At 41.1% G+C, this 21,208-nt stretch overlaps 1 protein-coding gene across 1 annotated transcript in view; it reads left to right on the forward strand.

Annotated features, from left to right (window-relative positions):
* GALNT14 (polypeptide N-acetylgalactosaminyltransferase 14) overlaps window positions 1-21,208 on the forward strand; it is a 323,867-nt gene that overhangs the window by 229,244 nt on the left and 73,415 nt on the right. Inside the window, exons 3-6 of the mRNA XM_027850529.1 lie at window positions 1,707-1,805; window positions 13,959-14,026; window positions 16,969-17,034; window positions 17,208-17,329. Of these exons, the coding sequence (XP_027706330.1) occupies window positions 1,707-1,805; window positions 13,959-14,026; window positions 16,969-17,034; window positions 17,208-17,329 (355 nt within the window). The remainder of the gene's footprint in view (window positions 1-1,706; window positions 1,806-13,958; window positions 14,027-16,968; window positions 17,035-17,207; window positions 17,330-21,208) is intronic.

The raw sequence follows: 21,208 nt of genomic DNA on the forward strand, positions 1-21,208 counted from the left end.
GTGCTTGACACAGAGTAGGAGCTTAATAAATACTTGTGTTCTCTCCCACCCCCCCACACACAGAGGCTTTGGTGAAGCCTATGGACCTTTTGCAGAAGAATATATTTAGATACAAAAGATTTCAAAGGAAACCAATTATGTTGAAATACAGTTGTAAAAAAAAAAGTTCGTCAACCCTGCCAGGTTAAGAATCCTTGATCTAGTTCAATCCCTTTCATAATTTATTTCTTTTATAAAAAAATTAATATATTTAAACTTGTCATAATTATGTTTTTAAGTGCATAAAATAAGACATAAAGAAAACCAATTATATTGAAAGGAATAATACAAAATGCCAAGGAAATCAATTCTATTGAAATAGTTATTTAAAAAAAAATAAGTTCACTGACCTCAGGTTAAGAATCCCTGATTTAGTTCAATCCCTTTTATACTTTCTTTTTAAAAAAATTAATATATTTATTGATATCTCATTTTTGTATCACCTTCATTTATGAATATATCTCTCCCATTTCCCTTACTCAGTGACTCATTGCATATAACAAAGAGTTGTTTTTACAAAGAGATGGGGGAAAAAAACCAGTTCTGCAAAATCATCCAACCTAACAGCCATGCCTGATGGTATGTGTAGTGTTCTGCACCTGTAGTTCCCCACCTCTCCAAAGAATGGAAGGAACTATTTTCTTATCTCTTATATGGGACTTCTAGTATTACTGCCACTCCAGCTTCCAAAACAGATTCTAGAGATTATGTCTTGGGAGAGCCAAGCCCACTTTGCTCTGCATTTCCTGGGAATGTGAAACCTCATCTTCCTCCTGGCAGGTTTCTTTCCTACTGCACATACATCCCTCCCCTCCCCTTCCTTCCTTTTCCACTCTTGCTCTGAGAACTGTAATCAAAGTCACCATATCACCTGGAAAGGACATGCCAATTGGCTGCCATATTGTTCCACTTACATCTTGTGACTTTCCAAACTATAACTCCTTCCCCCGGACACCACACCCCTCTATATGTTGTCTCCTTCATTAGAATATGGGTTACAAGGGCAGGGACTTCTGGGGATCCTTTTGTATTTGCATCATAAATCATTATAAACACAGTAGAAGTTCATATTTTTTTATTCAATCAGCATCATAATGACAATGTCCACATTTTTTTTTTTTTGGTTGTTCTTTCCATTCATTGTCATTGTGTATGTTGTCTTCTTGGTTATATTTACTTCACTCTGCATCAGTTCATATAAGCCTTTCCATGCTTCTCTTAATTCTCCCAATTTGTCATTTCCTTAAATGTGTGACAGAAGTGGGGCATTGATCTCCACCAATAGGGAGAGAGTCCCAAAGCAATAGGCTTTGGGGTGGGTTACATTTATCCTCTGTACTAGAGTATTTGTGTGCCAAGCGGTTAATCAATTTTTTTTAATATAAGAAAAGAATAAGCAATTATATAGCACTTAATCTGTGCCAGACACTATTCTAAGCACTCTACATAATTTCCCATTTGATCTTCACAACAGCCTTGTAAAGTAGGTGCTTATTACAGAGGAGGAAACTGAGGCAAACAAAAGTCAAATGACTTGCCTAGGGTTATATAGCTAATAAGTATCTGAGGCCAGATTCGAACTTGGGTCTTTCTGACTCCATGCCTAGTACTCTATCCACTGTACCACCTAGATGAATGAATGAATATTGTTTCTTTTTTCTTCCCAGATGTGCAACCTTGCACTATGGTCCAGACCTTCCTCCAACCAGCATCATCATCACCTTCCATAATGAAGCCAGGTCTACCCTTCTAAGGACCATCCGGAGGTAAGGCAGGTTCATTCAATCAATCATTCAAAAGGTATTTATTGAGCACCTATTATGTACCCCATACTGTGGTGGGTGCAGTGGAGGGGTACAGAACCATAGATCCTAATTTCTGCCCCCAGGGATATTACCATCTTATCAGGAAAATTCAAATTCACTACCATATCCCACCCCCAAGTGTGGGCCATGAGGGAGAAGAAGAAACATAGACTTCTTTCTTCTACTGCTTCCATGCAAAGCCCTCTGTGCTATTTTCTTCTTACAATTCAGGAGTGATGGACATTAGCCATCCTTCAAATGAAGAAGCAGAAAAATCCCTATGAATTAAGAAACCATTGCAGAGTCAAAGACATATCTTTCATTAGGGCTTCCCCTACAGAAGTCTTTTAGAGAGATCAGACACCATCTGATCCTTGTCACAAATCATAAAACCCCAGAGGTTAAAAGGACTTCATATCTGAAAACAGGAAGCCTTCATCCCCACAAGGAATCATCCAGCCTGTACTTGAAAGCCTCCAGTGAGGGGGAACTCGCTACTTCCCCCCACAGCCTGTTCCACTTTTGGACGGCTCTAATTGTTGAGAAACGTTTCCTTGTGTTGAGCTGAACACGGTACTCTGGCCCATTGCTCTTCCAGGACCCAGGAGAGCAAGACTAATCCTTCTACATGATGAACCTTCATATACCTGTAGATGACAAGCATGCCCCCACAAAATCTTCTTTTCTCCAGGCGAAACGCTCTTGTCCCTTTGGCTAATCTTCAGATGGCATGATCATGATTTCCTCATCATTTGGAGGCTTCCTTCTGGACACTCTCCAGTTTGTCAAAATCTTTCCTAAAAAACATGGTGCCCAGAACTGAGCACAATATTCTTGATGTGTTCTGACCAAGGCAAGGGGACATGGAATGGGATGGGAAAAAACAACAACAACGCGTCTATTAAGTGTTTGCCATGGACCAGGCACTGTGCTAAGTGTCAGGGGAGTGCCAGCTAAATGTATCACAGTACCTACCCTCAGGTAGGTAGGTACATTGGCTTAGGTACATAGGTTTACATTCTAATAAGGAAAAACAGTACGTGTAGGGTAGTGGTGGCCAGAGAGGAGTGTTTTGGTAGTGGTGATTTGATTAACTATCCTCAGAGCTAGAGTATAAAAGGAGAAATTGGGAGGAAGGGGCAGGAATTGGGGTGGGGCACATGCTCTGTGGTGTGGTATCCTTAGTTACATGAGTTCAGGTCCAGGTTACATATGGTGAATGTTCACCAATAAGAAACCTCACAATCCTCGCTCAGAGGTGCCCAGGCACTTTGCCTCTCACTGCAATGTAAAACATTATACACACACACACACACACACACATATATATATATGTATATATATGTAAATGTAAATATGTATACATATACATACAAATATCTAAACCATATATACATATACATAAACATATACATAGATAAATATACATACACACATCTATATAACTGTTATATTATGCTGCAGACTAATACTGAATTTTCAGGTCATTAAAATCCCCAAATATTTTTCAAAAAACTGTTGTCTAGTCATGCCTCCCTGTGATCAAAGGAGAGTTCTCATTTCCCCACAAGGATTAGTTTTCCCTAAAAGGCATCAAAGCCGGCCCTGAGGCTTGATTGGCCCCAGCCTCCCTTGAGGCAGCTTTCCAGTGACTGAAGGACATAAAAAGTCCCGTACAAATGGGGTCAGGACCCCTCCAACTTGGTAGATTTCTGAGGACCACTCAAGTGACCGTGCCCTACCCTGCCAAACAGACTCATTTCCATATGACGGGCCAGGTCCAGAACTGAATGCCTACTGTGACCTTGTGTATGCACATCCCTGCTGTGCTAGGGCAAAGTAAACCTTTTTTTTTTTTAACCCTTTAATGTTTTACAAGTGCCTCATTTCTTCCCAACATTGAACCTGAACTAACAAAATGTTGACATGAGGCCTGCCCTTAATACTCCTCATCTTATACATATGAAACTGACTTTTTTTTTTAACCTAAATGTTCCTCTTATTTGTTGGTCTTGACTGAACAATAGGTGGCACAGTGGACAGGGTGCTAGATTGGATTCATACAGACCTGAGTTCAATCCTACCTCAGACATTTACTAGCTGAGTCACCTTGGGCAAGTCACAACTTTTCTGTGCCTCAGTGCCTTCTCTATAAAATAAGGATAATAATAGCCCCTACTTTATAGGACTGTTGCAAGCATAAATAAGATAATATATGTAAAGGACTTTGCAAATCTTCAGTCCCTTTATAAATACTGGCTATTATCATCATCATCATCATCATCTCCATCTCAGTTTATTTAACCATTGATCTACTATTTTGATCATTTCCAGGTTTATTTGGATTTTTTTTTGCAATTACTAGTAATGCTGTTATGAATATCTCTGACCAGACCACAAGATTAAATTTATTTAGAGAGGCTTATTGACTTGAATGGTCTCTCTTCCCCATTCTTTGGACACCTTGACCTGAGTAGTTCATAGTATTAGTGACTTATCCAAATGGCCTTCAAGGAGATCAGCTGGGACCCATGATACAGGTAATGAATCACTGTGAAGAAATAGTCCTGGTGGAGGGACTCAAATCCTGCCCTGAATGACAGACAGTTCACTTTTGCCCGTCATATGCTGATTTCCAAAATGCCTTTGGGCATGCCAACCATCCACTTGCCCCAGGATTCGTGCTAAAGCTAGGCCACCATGACTGTCCCTTACACTGAGCCTATTCATTCCAGAATTGAACTTTAGATAGTTTTCAACATCTACAGTAAGAGGGATAAGGTAAAAAAAATCTGCAAATAAACACTTTACAGAGTGTAGTAGAGATACTCAATTCTGTAATTAATTGCACTCATTTATCTAGCGCCTTGTATGTGTTAAGCACTGTGGTAGTCGATGGTGATACAAAAAAAAAAAAAACAAACTCAAAATCAAACAGCCTCTGTCCATTATGAGCCTGTATTCTAATAGAGGAGACAACAGGTACCTCTATAGATATAAACAAAGCCCAGGGAAAGCAGATACAGGGGAAGCCTGGAGGGCAAAGCATTAGCATCTGGGGGTGTCAGGAAAGGTGCAGGAAGTGACTGTCCAGCTCAGTCTTGAGGGAAACAAGAGATTCTGAGAAGCAGAGGTGAGTAGATAGAGAGAGAGTTCCAGGAATGGGAGATAACTGTGCAAAGACACAGATTTAGCTTTCTGCGTGAGGAAAGACAAGTAAAGACAACATGATATAGTAGATAATAATAGCAGCTAGATGGCACAGTGGATAGAGCACCAGCCCTGGAGTCAGGAGGACCTGAGCTCAAATCCAGTCTTAACACTTAGCAGTTGTGTGACCCTGGGCAAGTTACTTAACCCTGATTGCCTCTAAAAATACTAAAAAGAAAAATAAAAAAAAGAAACTTGCCCAGGGTCACATAGCTAGTAAAAATATCTGAGGCAGGATTTGAATTCATGACTTCCTGACTCCAGATCAAGTCCTCTTATCCTTGTACCACCTAGATATCTATAGTAGGATGATCTGTTGTTCTTGGAGTCAGGAAAACCCAGGTTTACATCCTGACCCTGATACTTACTAGCTGGTAATCATGGGCCAGTCACTTAAAGAATGGACTGGATGACCTCTAAGGTGTCCCTTTTCGCCCTAAATCTATGATTCTACAAGTAGGCCAGTATAATTGAATTGCACTATGGTTCTTATCTGAGGACCTCTTCAAAAGACCAGTTGAGATACAAAATTTTCCCTAACCTAGTCTCCTAGTAAGCTTGGATGCCTGTGGGGTTGCCATCTTGTTTCAGGAGATATATGACATTTGTGCCCCCCCTCCCTCTAGCTTGACCAACTCATTTGATGGCTAGTTTAAGAGAATTTTAGACAACTCCATAAGAAGTATTGTCATGCAGAGGCCCTCTCAAAGAGACAATTTTGACATTCCTTAGGCATGAGTCAGGCCTATGACTGGGCATTTAGACCAGCTCAGCTGTGACCTAAGCTAGCTGCTTCACTTTGACACATGCTGTCAGCATAGACAGAGATTTATAATACCCCATTAAAGCCAGGCCCTTGTTGAGAAAGAAAAATGCATCACTCATTTGGTCACTTGGCAGGCCAAATTAATCTCGTCTCACAAGGAAACAAGATTAAATTCAGGTCAAAGAGAGTGCATTCCTATCATCTAACCATATAATCTAAGACTCATGTCTCTTCTTTCCCTGTTAGATAGGATATAATAGTAGACAAAGGTTTCTACAGAAAATATCATGAATGACAAGAATTAGGGGAAGGGAAAACAACCCCAAGAGCCTAGTTTCTTATTAAAATTAATTTAAACATCAATCTTTGTCCTAATGAAGAGATGAGAAAACATGTCCTTCTTTGTAGGTGTAGGGGACTATGGGTATAGAACATTAAATTCACCATTAGGTTTGGTTGATGTTTTGGCTAGTTTTACTAAATTGGCCTTTTTCCACCTGTTTTAAAAATTATTTGTCACATGAATGGCTCTCTGGTTAGGGAGGAAAAAGTAATATATTTGGAAATGAAGATGCTTTAAAAGGAAAAGCAATAAATAAAAAACAAAATAAATAATAAAACAAAAATAGAATAATCTTTTAAAAATAAAATTAACATGAGCCAACAGATTAGCCAGAAACATAATTAAAGAGGAGAGATAGGGATTTGTCCTAGGGTGATGAATTTAGAGGACACTGAATATTTTGTTTCAGTGTGTTCTGATAGCTTTTGTAGTCCTTTAGTAACTTGGAACCTATTTAACAAGATTAATTAGTGAGCGTGTGAAGCTATCAACTGGAGTACCTAGAGGAGAGGCCTCATGCTGGTGTCCTAGCATCTCTGCTTTGTAGTTACAAGGTGCAGTCCTGTTCTTCCCTCTTACTCCTCAGCCCATGCAGAAATTCCAAGGAGGCAATGATTTGGATTCAAGTCCTGTCTCAGACTTTTATTATTTGTTTAACCTTGAGCAAATCACTTAACCATGCTTGGCCTCAGTTTCCTTACCTGTACACCGAAGGAGATGATCAAGAGAGGACCTCAAATCCGTTTTTGTGCTACATCTATGATCTGTCTAATTATGCCTTTGTAGATAGCAATGAGACATAGAAGAATACCATTAAGGATTAGTATAGACATCCTACCCAGAGGAACAGAAGAAGGTTATTTGAATAGCTTTTGAGTGTTAGCTTGGAGATTGGGAAAAAAGAATTGCCCAGATGAAAATTTGTCACTGAGGTCCTAGTGTTAGCCAAGGAGAATACCTTAGCTAATTGAAGTACCTGTTTGGTCTAGTTACCAGGTAGATACCTAGCCTGGAAAAGACTTACCATCAGGTTACCATATTTGAGAGCCGTCCTCTTACTTCTTTCTTTCAGTCTCCATTCACCCAGGCAGAGGTCTGATGCCACAAATAACAATCCTTCTGAGCCTCAGTTTCCACATCTCTGAATTTCTCTGTTATTCTAACATTCCATTCATTGTAATTCTGTTTTTGCTAAGATTTTATTTGGGGGGTGGTGGTAGTAATGGAGAAAAATACTAAGAATATGAAGGAGAGAAAGAGACAAATGGTCCACTTGGTGATGAGTGCCTGCTGTCAATGAATAAAATGACATTCTCATTTATAGATCGGTATTCTTTGAGTTGGGGTCTGTATGACCCATTTTTCCAGGGTATGAACCCCTCTGATTAAGCAGAGAATAGAATTTATAGACCTTCTAGACTAAGCAACAAGAACCTAAGATAGAAGTGACTGATCCTAGGACTATCTGAAATTACTTAATGTGATGATCAAGACCATAATTAGCATTTAGACATCAAATCCTTGTGCATACATATGTGTGTATGTGTATATTGAACACATGCGTGTTATAATATAGGCATGTGCATATTGCATGTTATACATTTAGGTGTGCATTATACATGTATACCATACATGATATGCTCATGTGTATAGATGCATACACATACATTGTGGGAATGCATATATGCATAGTCTATATCTATAAATTCACATATGTATATGTATACACATGTTTACCATATGTGTATATACATATGTATTTATGTATGAATGCAAGGTTTACTCATGGGCCTGACCCCATTACTGATCAGCATGGGAGCTTTGATTTGCTCCATTTCCAACCTGGACTGGTTTGTCCCTCCTTAGGCAACTTGGTAGCCCCTCACTTCTGGGGCCAAACTTAGTGCTGACCCCAGGTCAGCTCAGCCCTTTGAGGGTCAAGCTCCTGAGCTCAAGAGATCTGCTGTCCTGGCTCCCTAGGAGCTGAGATTATGCACATGAGCTACCCCACCCAGCTTGCAATCATAATTCTATCCCTTTTCCTCTTCTTTTTTTTTTTCAAGGGAAGGAATCTTATTCATAACTCTCAGATGTTGGGAATTAGTGTAGCCCTAGTGAAACAGGCACTGGACCCTGACTCAAAACACTTCAATTTGAATGATACTGGCATTAAGTTGTGTGGTCATAGACAAGTCTCTTTAATCTCTCTGTGCCTCAGTTTCCTTATCTGTAAGATAGGGGAAGAGAAATTAAAAAGCATCATCATCATCATCACCTCAAAGAACAGAATCAATCAAGTGGAGGGGGGAGAAAAGAAGAGCTTCCTGTTGTCAAAAAACAACATGCTTGTCAGTTTTCTTTTAATTACTTGTGATACAGAACTAAATTATTAAGTAAAGACTTGCATTCTTTTGTTCTTTAAAAACTAAAAATATTTGCATTTGAAGGTTCAGTTAAGAAAATGATTTGTAAATCAGAGTGTATATAAAAATGTTAATTATTTATTATATTGATATCAGTCAGATCCAGGTATGGGTCCCATTCAGTTATATACATACACATATATACATTTGTGTATACGTGTATGTAGATGTCTATTATGTTTACACGTGTATGCAGAGATGTATACATATGCATGTACACATGCATTTTTATATGTGTGTACATGCACATATGCACACATGCATTCATGCATATGTAGGTATGCATGTGTAATGAAGGGAACAGCATTAACAACTATGGAAATCAAGGAAGGCTTCTTGAAAGAGGTAAATCTTGAGCTGAGCCTTGAAAGGAGTAAGGGTTAAATGAAAGAATCAGAAGCTAGGTCGGTATAGGGAATAGATAGAATACTGGACTTGAAGTCAAGAAAACCTTGGGTCAAATCCTTCTTCTGACACATGCTGCCTGCGTGACACAGAAAAAAACCCCACTCATTTAGCTTTACTGATACTCAGTTTCCTCAATAGATATGATAATATGTGTCCTGAATTTACTTACCTGTACAATATTGTATTCTCCATTAGACTGTAAGTTCCTTAAGGGTAGAGACAGTCTTTTGCCTCATTTTGTGTCTCCATTGCCTAGCACAGTGCCTGACACAGAGTAGGTGCTTAATAAATGTTTATTAATTAATTAATATACATATTATATACATATGTATATATACATATGTATATATATACATATACACACACACATATATGTATATGTGTATATATATACATATATATATACACACACTTATATATCCTTAATGCCTGGCTTCTAGAAATTTCCATAGGTAGAGATGGCTCATAATTGAGGAGAACCTCCCTCATATTGTCCTGAGCCCCTTACCGCTGATATAATAAGGGAGTTCCTCTTATAAGGAACCGTTTTTGGATTTCCAGAAATGAAACGTCCCACATTCTCCTTTGTTACTGTCTCAGGGTTTCCAACGTCTTAGACCTAGGCCAGTTCTTAGCCCATTCAGGACTCTCCACATACACTTTCAGGCAATTATAAAGAGATTATAGAATGCCAGAGCAGGAACACTCGAGACTCCACTCCAGCCTGCTTCACTTTACAGATGAGAAATCTGAGTCCCAGAGAGAAGAATCAGCTTGCATAAGGTCTCTTAGCTACCCAGAAGCAGAAACTGGTCTGTAAACCAGGCCCTCTGACTCCCAACATCAGATTTCCACAATCTTTATGCTGAAGTACTGAATATTTTGAGCATCCGAGCCTTCCCATCAGCCTGGGCAGGCAGCCATGCTCCCCAGGGCTATAATGGAACTTGGTTCTCTGCCCATCCAAGTCTTGCAGAAGAGTTTGGGTCTGAATCCCTTAAGTTACCTTCCTACCCCTTGCCCTCCAGCTTCAGGGCACAGCAGCCTATGACCAAACTCTGGCCACAGGGGTGCTGAGACTGGATCAGTGTTTACTTCATTAAGCGAGCATAGATTGAGTGCCTTCTGGTATAAGGGGTTCCAAAGGAAGTAGAGGGCACAGTGCTTGCTTCTTGGGAGCTTGCCCCCTAGCTGTGGAAATAAATAATTGAAAATGATGATGATGATGATAACAATCTTGAAATGTAGGTTTATCACAATCCTCATTTTACAAATGAAGAAACTCAGGCTGAGAGATACAAAGTGATCTAACAAGGATTTGTTGTTGTTGAGTTGTTTCAGTTGTGTCCAACTCTTTGTGGTCTCATTTGGGGGTTCTTTGGCAAAGGTACTGGAGTGATTTGCCGTTTCCTTCTTCAGCTCATTTTGCAGATGAGAGAACTGAGGCAAACAGGGTTGAGTGACTTGCCCAGGGTCACACAGCTAGTAAGTTCCTGAGGATGGAATTGAACTCAGGAAGATGATTCTTCCTGACTCCAGGTCTAGCCCTCTATCTATTGTGCCACCTAGCTACTCCACTGTGTGAGGTGTGAGGCAAGATTAGAATTCAGGTATTCTTGACTCTAGGTCCAGCACTTCCACCACCTGGGCTCCTCAATATCCATACGAGAACCAGCTAAATGATAACTCTAGGAGGCAGACAAGCAGATGTTTGCTAGTATAATCACACATGGTACATGCGTATGATTACAGATGGAAGGGATCCTACAGATCCTTTAGTCTAGCCCTCTCTTTCTACAAATGATGAAAATGAGGACCAGAGAGAGGATGGAGGGACTGTGCCCAACAAGTCAAAGATCCAAGATTTGGACTCAGATCTTATGATCCCGAGTCCATGGTGCCATGTTAATATGTGTCAAAGAAATTCAAAGCATGAGGAAAGAGAAGCTTGGGCTTGGGTAAGTCAGTGAAGATGCCAAGCTGAAGGTGATTTGAGAGGGAGGCCTTGAAGCTGGTGAAGGATTCAGTGGAAAGCATGGTGGCATGGATGGCTCTTCATCTGGGAAGTCCAGCCAGGAGAATCAACATAAGCAAAGGGATGGAGGCAGAAACTCAAGGAGGATCATAGGTGTAGCAGAATGGACCTTCGAGGCCATCTGGTCCCACCCCCTCATTTTACAGATCGGGAAGCTAAGGCCTAGGGAGATGGAATGATTTGCCCATCATCACACAAGAAGTAAGTTACAGTTAGGATCTGAATCCCATTCCAATGTCCTTTCTGTTACCCAAGACTGGCAGATAGAGGAAGGGCAAGTCCAAGAAAGTGACCACCTTGGTGGGAGGCCAAATGCAGCATTTAGGGGTAAATCATCAGGGGAGGGTCTAGTTGGAGAATCTTGATCCTGTTTCTAGCTTTGACCTTTGGGATACCCAAGAAGCCCAGTGCCTCATCCTAGGTCTCCTGAGCCCTCAGCCACTTTGCATGAGACCCTGCTGTTGCTCAAATTGTCCTGATTAAAAGAGCAAAAACAAGCCAGGTGTTCACTGGAAATGGTATAATTAGCACTTAGTGCTGACGACACACACTCTCTTTTTTTAAACCTTGGACATTTTTTATTCGCTAATCATCTCCCAGTACGGCTAAGCTCTGAGCTCGCACACAATTTACCTTTTGATGTTCATATAAGAGAACTCTTGAATTTCAAAGAGCCGGCGGGGATTTGAGGGAGTAAAATGCCGAAACTGCAGCTGTAATCAAAACTCATTAAAGGTTATTCTTCAAGCAATTTTTTCCCCTCCTGTTTCCCCTTTCTCTCCCCTCTGTAATTAGAGGGTTGGCCGTTGGGGGTGGTTGGGTTCCCCTCATCCCCAGTGGTGATCATGGTAAGGCTTCCTCCTCCATCTACCCTCCCTGGGGCTGGTTTCACATGATGGCAACCTCTGGTCCCTTCTTCAGTGAATTTGACAATGGGGCTTGGGTCTTTGTGATGGGGTTCTATTCTCTACTTTGTCCTAGTTGCCATGGTGAGAATTAATACTTCACAAATAAAGGGAATTCCAAGAATAAAGTTCTCATTGTGGGTTGCTGAACACCCAATACAAAAGAGAGCTCTGAAAAGGACACTCTAGGAAATGAGGATCTAAGTCCACTCATTCCCCTCCTCCTCCTACTGTTCACCTTGGGGCACATCCTAGAGTCAGCACCATGGTCAAGGGAGCTGCCACGTATTCAGCAGTGTGATTGGACTTGCTCCAAGAGACTAATGATAATATTAACTGTCATTTCTATAGTACTTTACTTGCATTATTTCATTTGAGTTTGGTAACCACCCTGTGAAATAGGTGCTCCAGGTATCCGTATCGTAGTAACTCAGACTTGAAAGGTCAAGTTGTCAATATTCACTCAGCTAATAGATGTTGGAAGCAAGACTTTAACCCAGGACTTCCCGACTTTAACACTCTTATCTACTGTGCCATGTTGCCTCTCATAGCATCTAATATCTCCTGAAATTAACGTGTTGGGTGCTGCTCCACATTCATTCACCTGGACATGCAGTTGACTGCCTATTCAGAGTATCTGTCTCTTCTTGAACCCCTAACATTTTTTTCTTTTACTTCCCTTCATGCTTATATAGCATCTATCTGCTTTAGCATCTTTCTTGGCTCTTTCTCCCTATTCTGCCTGCTGGCTATGATTCACTACTGTGTCCCTTGCTCCCTCTTCACCCACTCGCTTGGCAATCCCTATCCATTCTCACAACTTTTCCTGTTGATTTCTATCTGAAATACTCTTAAATTCATATAGTTTTATCAGCCACTTAGAATGGTCAGGGAGGATTCTAATCCCATGTCTACCACCACATAACAAATTTTGTGTGATCTCAAGCAAGTCACTTAATCTCAGTCTCCCCATCTGTGTATTTTGGGGACTGAACTAGATTATTTCTAAGAACTCTTCTAGCTTTGATGTGCTGGATTCTAGGATTCGATCTCACTTATGCAAGCATGGATCTCATAACAAAATTATGGCATTATTGCATCTAACCCTCTTTCCAGACCCATATTTCTTGCTACTTGTGGAACCTCTCTATTTTGAATAACTTATTATCACCCAAAATGGAATATATTTAAAAGTTCATTCCAGATCTATTCCCTATCCTACCTTTCCAATTCTGAGAATATGTGTAAGCTTCCCCAGTAGAATGTAAGCTTCTCAAGGGCAAGAACTAGTTCCTTTTTTGTCATTGTATCCCTAATACTTGGCAAAGTGACAAACATAAAGCAGACAATAAATGCTTGTTGAATTGTGGTGAGGATCTCCTGCCTCTTCTATTACCATCATTGGCACTACCACAGTTCTTCTTAGAGTGAGCTTATATTCCTCCTTTTTTACCTCTATTACCAGTCTGGCTGATTCTTTCTTCATAATATTTAAATCAGAAAGCATTTATTAAGTATCCCCTTCTCTTGTTGGCCGTGTCAATGGGTAGTGACATCCCAAACAGTCCTAGTCATCCCAAAACTGTGCCTTTTATCATCCCTCAGTCTAAAAACATCAGTAATTTTTGCACACTTAATGTATGTGACCCCTTTTTCCTTCTTGGCATAATTCTGGCACTACCTCAATTTATCCTAACTCATATGAAGAGGTTTGGTTACTGTCTTTCTTAATAATTTTTGACAGCATTTTGGTATCTCAACTTCACAAAAGGTCCATTACAAATAGAACCTGAAAGGTTTAGATTGATTAACCCTGAATATGAAACAAGGGCCAAAGGTTTGGGTTTTCTCCCCTATTTCTTGAAAAATAAACCTAGTACTTTCTTTCCTTTAGTTGATATCACCCTCTACCCACCCTGGAACAGATCCAATCACAACCCCACCACCTCCTTCCTCTAACAATGTGTGCTTTTGTTTTTCTTCCCATTTTTGCTGTAATGGTTTTTCCTCTCTCCATCTCACAGTGTGTCAAACCGAACTCCAGTGCATCTGGTCCATGAGATCATATTAGTGGATGACTTCAGTGATGACCGTAAGTATTGACATTTTATTTCTTTCTTATTTGGGTACAAAGCACAGGAGTGTCACTCTGTACTGCACTTGTTCCCAGGGGACCAGGAAAGTCTAAGCAGGCTTGGAGAATTTCCATCTGAATAAAAGAAGAGAATTGATCTTAATGAATCTTTTAAAGCTTCTTTTGTGACCCTATGGACACAAGTCCAAGCCTGTGCCAGATGATTTTATGGCAGCTTGATGTAGTAGAGAAAGCACTGAGCTTGGAGTCAGGAAAATCTGAGTTTTAATCCTGTTTCAGTTACTTAATATCTGTGTGACACTGGACAAGTCACTATGAGCTTCAGTTTCCTCATTTGCAGAACGGGAATATTAATAACATTTACCTCATGGGGTGTGGTGAGGTCATACAAGATAATGTATGAAAAAATGTTTTGCAAACCAGAAAGCACTTTATAAATGTGAGCTATTGCTACATATCTGGGCCTATTACTGCATGAGTCTGTATGCCTGTCTGATCATGTACTTGACAAGGTGTGCTTCCCTCCCTCTCTAACCTGAACTTTCGCTTCCGCTTGGACCATTGCAGTGGTCTCCCTGGTTTAAGTCTCTCCCTCTCCATTCTAAGTCTCTCTCTTTTCCAGTCAATCCTCCACACAATGGACACAGTCATTTTCCTAAAACGCAAGTCAGACCTTGCTCAATAAGCTGCAGTGGTTCTCTATTACCCCTAAGAACAAATAGAGACTCCTCTATTTTGTCACCCTATATAAATATAAGTAAATAAGCAAATGAATGAATAGATGAATAAATGAAGGAACATATATGTATATGTGTATGTGTATGTAGTCACATATATATGTATGTATAATATATACACATGACTTCCTTCTTTCAACAGTGTAACCCAATTGCCCTTTTCAGTGTTCCACAAATATAACACTCCATCATCCTTGCCTCTCTGCTCACCTCTCCATCTGTAAAATGCACATCTTCTCACCCCATGGTAATTTCCTTTATGGCTTGGCTTAAGTACCACCTTTGGCATTGAAGTCTTTTTCTGAATCCCCTAGCATTTAGTGCTCTCTCAAAACTGTAGTATGCATTTTGTGTATATTCTATATTTGTTGTGTACTTATGTAAATGGTGTCTCCAGTAGAGTGCAAGATCCTTGAGGGCAGGAATTGTTTCCTTTTTTTCTTCAGACCTCTACTACCTAACTGAGTACTCAGTGCATAGTGGGTACTTAATAAGTGAATGTTGATTGATTATAAATGGCTGCCCCATCCCTTTAAAGATTTTAACCTAGAACTCACTTCAATGTGAGTATATGTCACTTCCTTACTCTTGCTCTGTGTGAAGACATCTCAGCCAAAGCTTGGCCTGGAATGAAAGGGTTCCCCCTACTTCCTGAATACCCAGTTTAGTATTATCTTATCCCCTCTATACCTCACACTTCTTCCCCCCTCTTATATCCAGAAGACCTGTCTGGGCCATGCCTCTGGGCTGCACAGATAAATTTCTGTTGCCCAGTTAGTCAGTCAACATGCATTTATTTAAGGACTTATTGTGTGCCAGTCGCTATGCTAAGTATTGGGGATACAAAAAGAGGCAAAAGACAGTCCCTGATTTCAAGGAGCTTACAGTCTAATGGAGGAAGATAACATGCAAACCAATATATACAAAGGCAGCTATATACAGGATAAACAGGAAATAATGAACAGAGGGAAGGCAGTGTATTTTAAGAGCGGTTGGGGAAGGCTTTCTGTAAAAGGTGAGATTTTAGATGGGATTTGAAGGAAGCCAAGCCAGAGGGAGAGATGAGAAAGGAGGGCATCCCAGGCATGTAGGATGTCTGGAGAAGATGCCCAGAGACAAGAAATGGAGTGTTTTGTTTCTGGAACAGCCAGGGCCAGTGTCATTAGGTCATAGAGTGTGAGGTACAAACAACCTCTGTCCTCAGCGAGCTTACGTTCTAACGAGGGAGATACCATGTAAATAACTAGGTACATGTAAGAGATATCAGGTATTCTAAAATTCTACATGCAGTTTTAAACTGTTACAGCCTGGAAATGCACAACTAAGACTTTTGGGTCGCCCTTTATACAGGGTAGATGGAAGGTAATTCTCAGAGGAGAAAGCACAGCAGCTGTGGGAAACAGGAAACTCCTACATTGATGGGCATTGAGCTGGGTCTTGTAGGAAGTCAATGATTCCAAGTGCAGAGCCCTTAGACATCCCCTCAGTCCAGTTGGTCTTTAGCACACTCACCCTGATGTTATAGGAATCTCTTGGACTCCGTGGTCTATAGAGAAGGAAGCTCCATAGCTTTCTTGTATGACCAAGCCAAGGCTTCGCTTTCACCTTAGAAGAGTCTTAGCAAAAGGTGTCAGGGTACCCTAATTCAGGCTGGGAAACCAAAAAATACTCCCCACTTAAACTACATTGCATTAGGAATGTTTTTGTTTTTGTTTTTTAATTCCCAGACTCGTCATTTTTTTGATATAGGGAACTTATAGCTAGGAAATTCACTCTATAAGGCAGATGAGCTAATTGTTAGTAATATTTAGTGTTAGAGCTCAGAGCACTGAAAGGTTAAGCGATTTACCCAGGGTCCCACAGCCAGTGAGGCAGAACTTGAACCCTGGTCTTTCTGATTCCGCTTCCAGCTCTCTGTCCTCTCGGGTAGGCCACTTCTCCTGAACCACTTTTCATAATGATGGTGATTAGGATTCAGCCCACAGGACATTCAGCTTCTTCCTCTCCTGTTTTCTTGCTGTTCCAAGGCAAGAGTAGGAAGTCATCAGAATTGAGTAGTGTCAGGGAAATTGGAAACAGGTCAGGGGACTGGGCTGCCAGGAAGGATCACCGGCTTCTCACATCCCCCTGTGGGTAGGAAGCTTGCCCCTGGAGCGTGGAGGCCAGGATGCTCACTCATCATCCCATTTTATCTTTTGCAAGCTGATGATTGCCAACTGCTGAGCAAGCTACCCAAGGTGAAATGCTTACGGAATGAACAGCGGGAAGGTAAGAGCAAAACAGCTTCCCGAGGGGGACTCCTGGGATCAGGGGAAAAGGGATGGTGATGCAGGGAGCAGGGAGGCTGGCTGCTCTGTCAGTCACAGCCTTAAAGACTTCTAGAGGGACTGCGGACCAGTCCCTAGGGGGTACTTGCATGGCCATTTGTCCTCATTCTACAGGGCTGATCCGTTCTCGGATCCGGGGAGCAGACCTAGCCCAGGCCAGCATCCTGACTTTTCTTGACAGCCACTGTGAGGTAAACAAAGACTGGCTTCTGCCCCTCCTGCATAGGATCAAAGAGGTGAGTAGAGCCCAGGAGCTGCTTCCAGCTATGTCCCTGAATGCTGGGCACTTCTCTTATACCAAGTGGGGGCCTAAGGAAGCTGGTTGGTACAAAATGATGTTCAGGCTTCCGGAGTAAGGACAAGGTTTGGTTTCTGTGAAACATTTGGGGTAGGGGGATAGGGCTGATCCAGTGATGTGTTGGTAAATGTTTAACACCTGGCTCTCCAAAAAATAAAAATGAATGCCAGACACATTTTAAAGCTTAATCTGTGTTATGAAAATTTTATTCACCACTTTCTTTAGTCTGCACTGGAGGTCAGCAAACTATAGCCCACAGGCTAAATGCTAACCACTGCCTGCTTTTGCATAGCCCAACAGCTAAGAATGGTTTTTACATTTTTAAATGTAAACTTTTTTTACACATTTAAATATAATGTAAACTATTTAACCGTAAATTTTTTATGTTTTTAAATAAAGGGCTGTTTAATAGCCGGCCGCAAGCCAGATTTGGCCCGTTGGCTGTCATATCAGAGGTATAAATGCTCATAATGAAAATTTAACAACTGGCTCACACAAACTGGCACACCCATGGGTTGACCACTCTTGTGGAATAGTTTAGCAATCTCTGGGGAGCATCCATCCTACCTTCATCAGGGATAGAAAGCAGTTCAGCTGGCCAGACCTGAGGATATAAACTTTTTTACCGTTGCTTTAGTGGAGAGAGTACTGCTCTTGGTGTCAGGTGAGTCTTGGGTTCAAATTGGGACAAGTCATTTGTGTCTCTGAGCCTTAGTTTTCTCATTGAATGATAATGCCTGAATTACCTGCCCTACAGGATTTTCATGAGGGTCAAATAAGAACATGAGTATAAGGTGCTTTCAAAACCTATTACTATTATTGATTTATTGCTGTTGAGTCATTTTAATTGTGTCCAGTTCCTTCTTTGAGAAAACATAACAACAACGAAACAATAATAACAACACACATCTCCAGCATACATTCAGGAGCGGGGCTTGAAAGTCTGAATCTCCACCCATGCAGTGGTTCAGTTCTTTCCCTCAACTTTCTCTCTTCTTTGTGGTGTGGCCAGAGTCGAGAGTGCTTTGCTTCCCTATTACTTGACCCTTACTGTCCCAGAAGGGTAAAAATCAGTCAGGCAGCCAGTCAATAAGCATTTATCAAGCACCTTCTATAGCTCTTGGGATACAAAAAGAGACAAAAGATAGTCCCTGCCCTCAAGTAGCTTATAATCTAATGGTGAAAGAAGGCATACAGTCTTCTCAGAAGAAAGGTTCAATGAGTATAAGAATAGCAGGGATTCTGATCGCCATTATTTATTCATTGAAGAGACCCTTAGAGGGAGTTTGTAAATGCAAAGGTATGGTAGGAGGCCTATGAACCTTTCTCCTGGGATTTGTCCATTAGGCATCCTCATGCACCAAGGCAGAGGGCCAGAGAAGAATGAGTAGACCTAGTAGTGAGCCAGACACTCAAGGTTGAGTGAGGAGACCAAAAAAGCAGCCTAGGTGTCTTAGAGCATAGGAAACTGAAGCTTCAGAGCCAGGTTGACCTGGGTTCAAGTCTTACCTTTGACTCATATTGGCTGGCAAGTCACTTATCCGTCCTGATTCCCAAGGCCATTCTCTAAGTGGGGAAAACATTGCATATCTGCAGGGCAGAGATTCCCTATACCAATGAAAGCACTGACCCAGACCAAAAAAGGTGTGGCAAAGAGGAGCAGGCTGAGGAAACTGAGGGGACCAAAGGATTATAGCAGCATGTCAAGTCAAGGTGGAGGAGGAGAAGCGTGTTTAGAATCTCTGTCCCTCATCAGCCTCACTGCTAGAAGAGAATTTCCCAGCCTGCTCTGGGGTGGGTACCCTGGCTTTGGGGTCAGGGATGCCTGTGTGGGTGGCATTATATCTGGCCCCTCTCTGGATAGTGACATACTCCCTTTGCAGTGACTGAGCTTAACACAGCCAACAATTTGTTCTTATTGAATAATTTTAAATTTTAATTATCAAACACAGTCCATGCGCTTACAGAAGAATCAATGTTAATCAGATGACATGAATGTAGACTCCTAGAATACAAGGTGATAAGGTGGGGAGCTGCTCTTTCATGGGGAATTTTCCTTTCTAGATGAAGCCTTTGAAGGAGCTATGCTTTGCTGCCAGCTTCCTATCAGCCTAGAGATCCCCAAGCACGTCCAAGGGGTCTCTCCACACCTCCTTGGTGCTGGAGAATGGCAATTGATCCTGTAGGGGTCCTGCTTCTGAAATCAGTAAAAAGACAACACTGTTGGACGATAAGAGAAACCCAGTCCTGATAATGAGAGTGGGGCAGTTTGACATGGAGAAACTAGAACTGTATAGGGCCTAACACCAGGCGTATTCTGCTCAGGTCAGATCAATATGAAGAGAAACACTAGTGGTTATTCACTAGGGCCAGGACAGGGATGGATGGTAACATTAGGACAAAACAGTTTGTGTGTCACTAATAGATATTTAGGAGGTATCACTACGGATATGAGCATCACCAATATTATGGGGAGGATGAGCATCATTAATAGTATGATTTGGGGATATCTTATTGCAATGAACAGGTCATTCAAGGTCTGGAAATGAGGAAACAGCTAAGTCTGGTATTCGAGGTCTTTCACAGTCTGCATAGGAAGAGTTATTGTTCTCAAAGAGGACCATGAGATAGAGAAGATGATGTCATGACTTCCAAGTGAATCAGATTTAAGTGAGGGAGGGCTGTGCAAAGTCACCAGTCTCACTATCTTCTCCATAGTCATCTGGGTCCAGCTGCAAGATATAGATCAGGACAACTGGAGGTGGCTTAAATGCAGTGGGAGATCTTGGACTTTTTAAGCTAAGGTTTTTCCCAGGGCTTGGTTTGTCTGAGTCAATACCCATTCAATGATTAAGGCTAGGTAAAAATTGCTTCTTTTACCTAGTCAAAAAAAAATCAATCTGGGAGGGGAAGACCCTCAGGGTTTCTGACCAAAACAAATAATTGCTATTTGCATTCACTATGAGCCATCAGAATCCAAACAATGACCAAGTAAGGCTTTGCCTAGGATCTATGGTTGGCCAATCTAGGAGAGCCAGAGTGATTAGTATTTAAGGCATGGTTCATAAAAAAGAAATATATCCCCCAAACCCCAAAATATCTTGCTAGGTTTCACTGATCAAAATTGATATTCCTTTGGGCAGAGCACCCGCAGGTGAGGGTATGATTCCCTATGTGGACAAAGGGTGAGCAGGGAGAGGAAGGTTGACGGAAGGAAGGAAGAAAGGAAGGAAGGAAAGAAGGAGCTTCATTGCCTAATTCCAACTGAAACTGGCCAGATGGGTACCCAGTGGGGCAACTATTACTACTCACAGGTTGCTGTGTGTCCCTCATTCTTGAAGAGGATCATGACATCAGGAAGGAGATGTTATGACTTGCAAATGAATTGAAATAAACTGAGGGAAGGCTGTGAAGAGTCACTAGCCTCACTCTCTCCTCCGGAGCCATCTGGGTCCAGGTGCAAGATATAGATCAGGATGACTGGAAATGGCCCCCACATTGGCAGGGTGATATAAATGAAGGACCATTGGACTAAGAAAGAATAATCATTCTACTGACCTGCTTAAAAATATCTACTAATTTATAAAAATCAATAATGAATTTGTTTATAAATCAATTAATTTACTGGTTTATAAAAATACAACAGTTGGACAAGATGATCTCTTAAATTCTTTCCAGCTTTGTAAGGCTTTTATCTATTGCTGCCTCCCACATCCCACTCTGACCTTAACTTTTTAGCGAGAAAGGTTAAAGGAATTAGGACTAATTAATTAACAAGAGAAATGAATGGATGAGGATTGACTAGAATCTGTAATTG

Source organism: Vombatus ursinus, unplaced genomic scaffold (genome assembly GCF_900497805.2).
Source record: "Vombatus ursinus unplaced genomic scaffold, bare-nosed wombat genome assembly UNPS02009062.1, whole genome shotgun sequence".
NCBI classification, from domain to species: Eukaryota; Metazoa; Chordata; class Mammalia; order Diprotodontia; family Vombatidae; genus Vombatus; species Vombatus ursinus.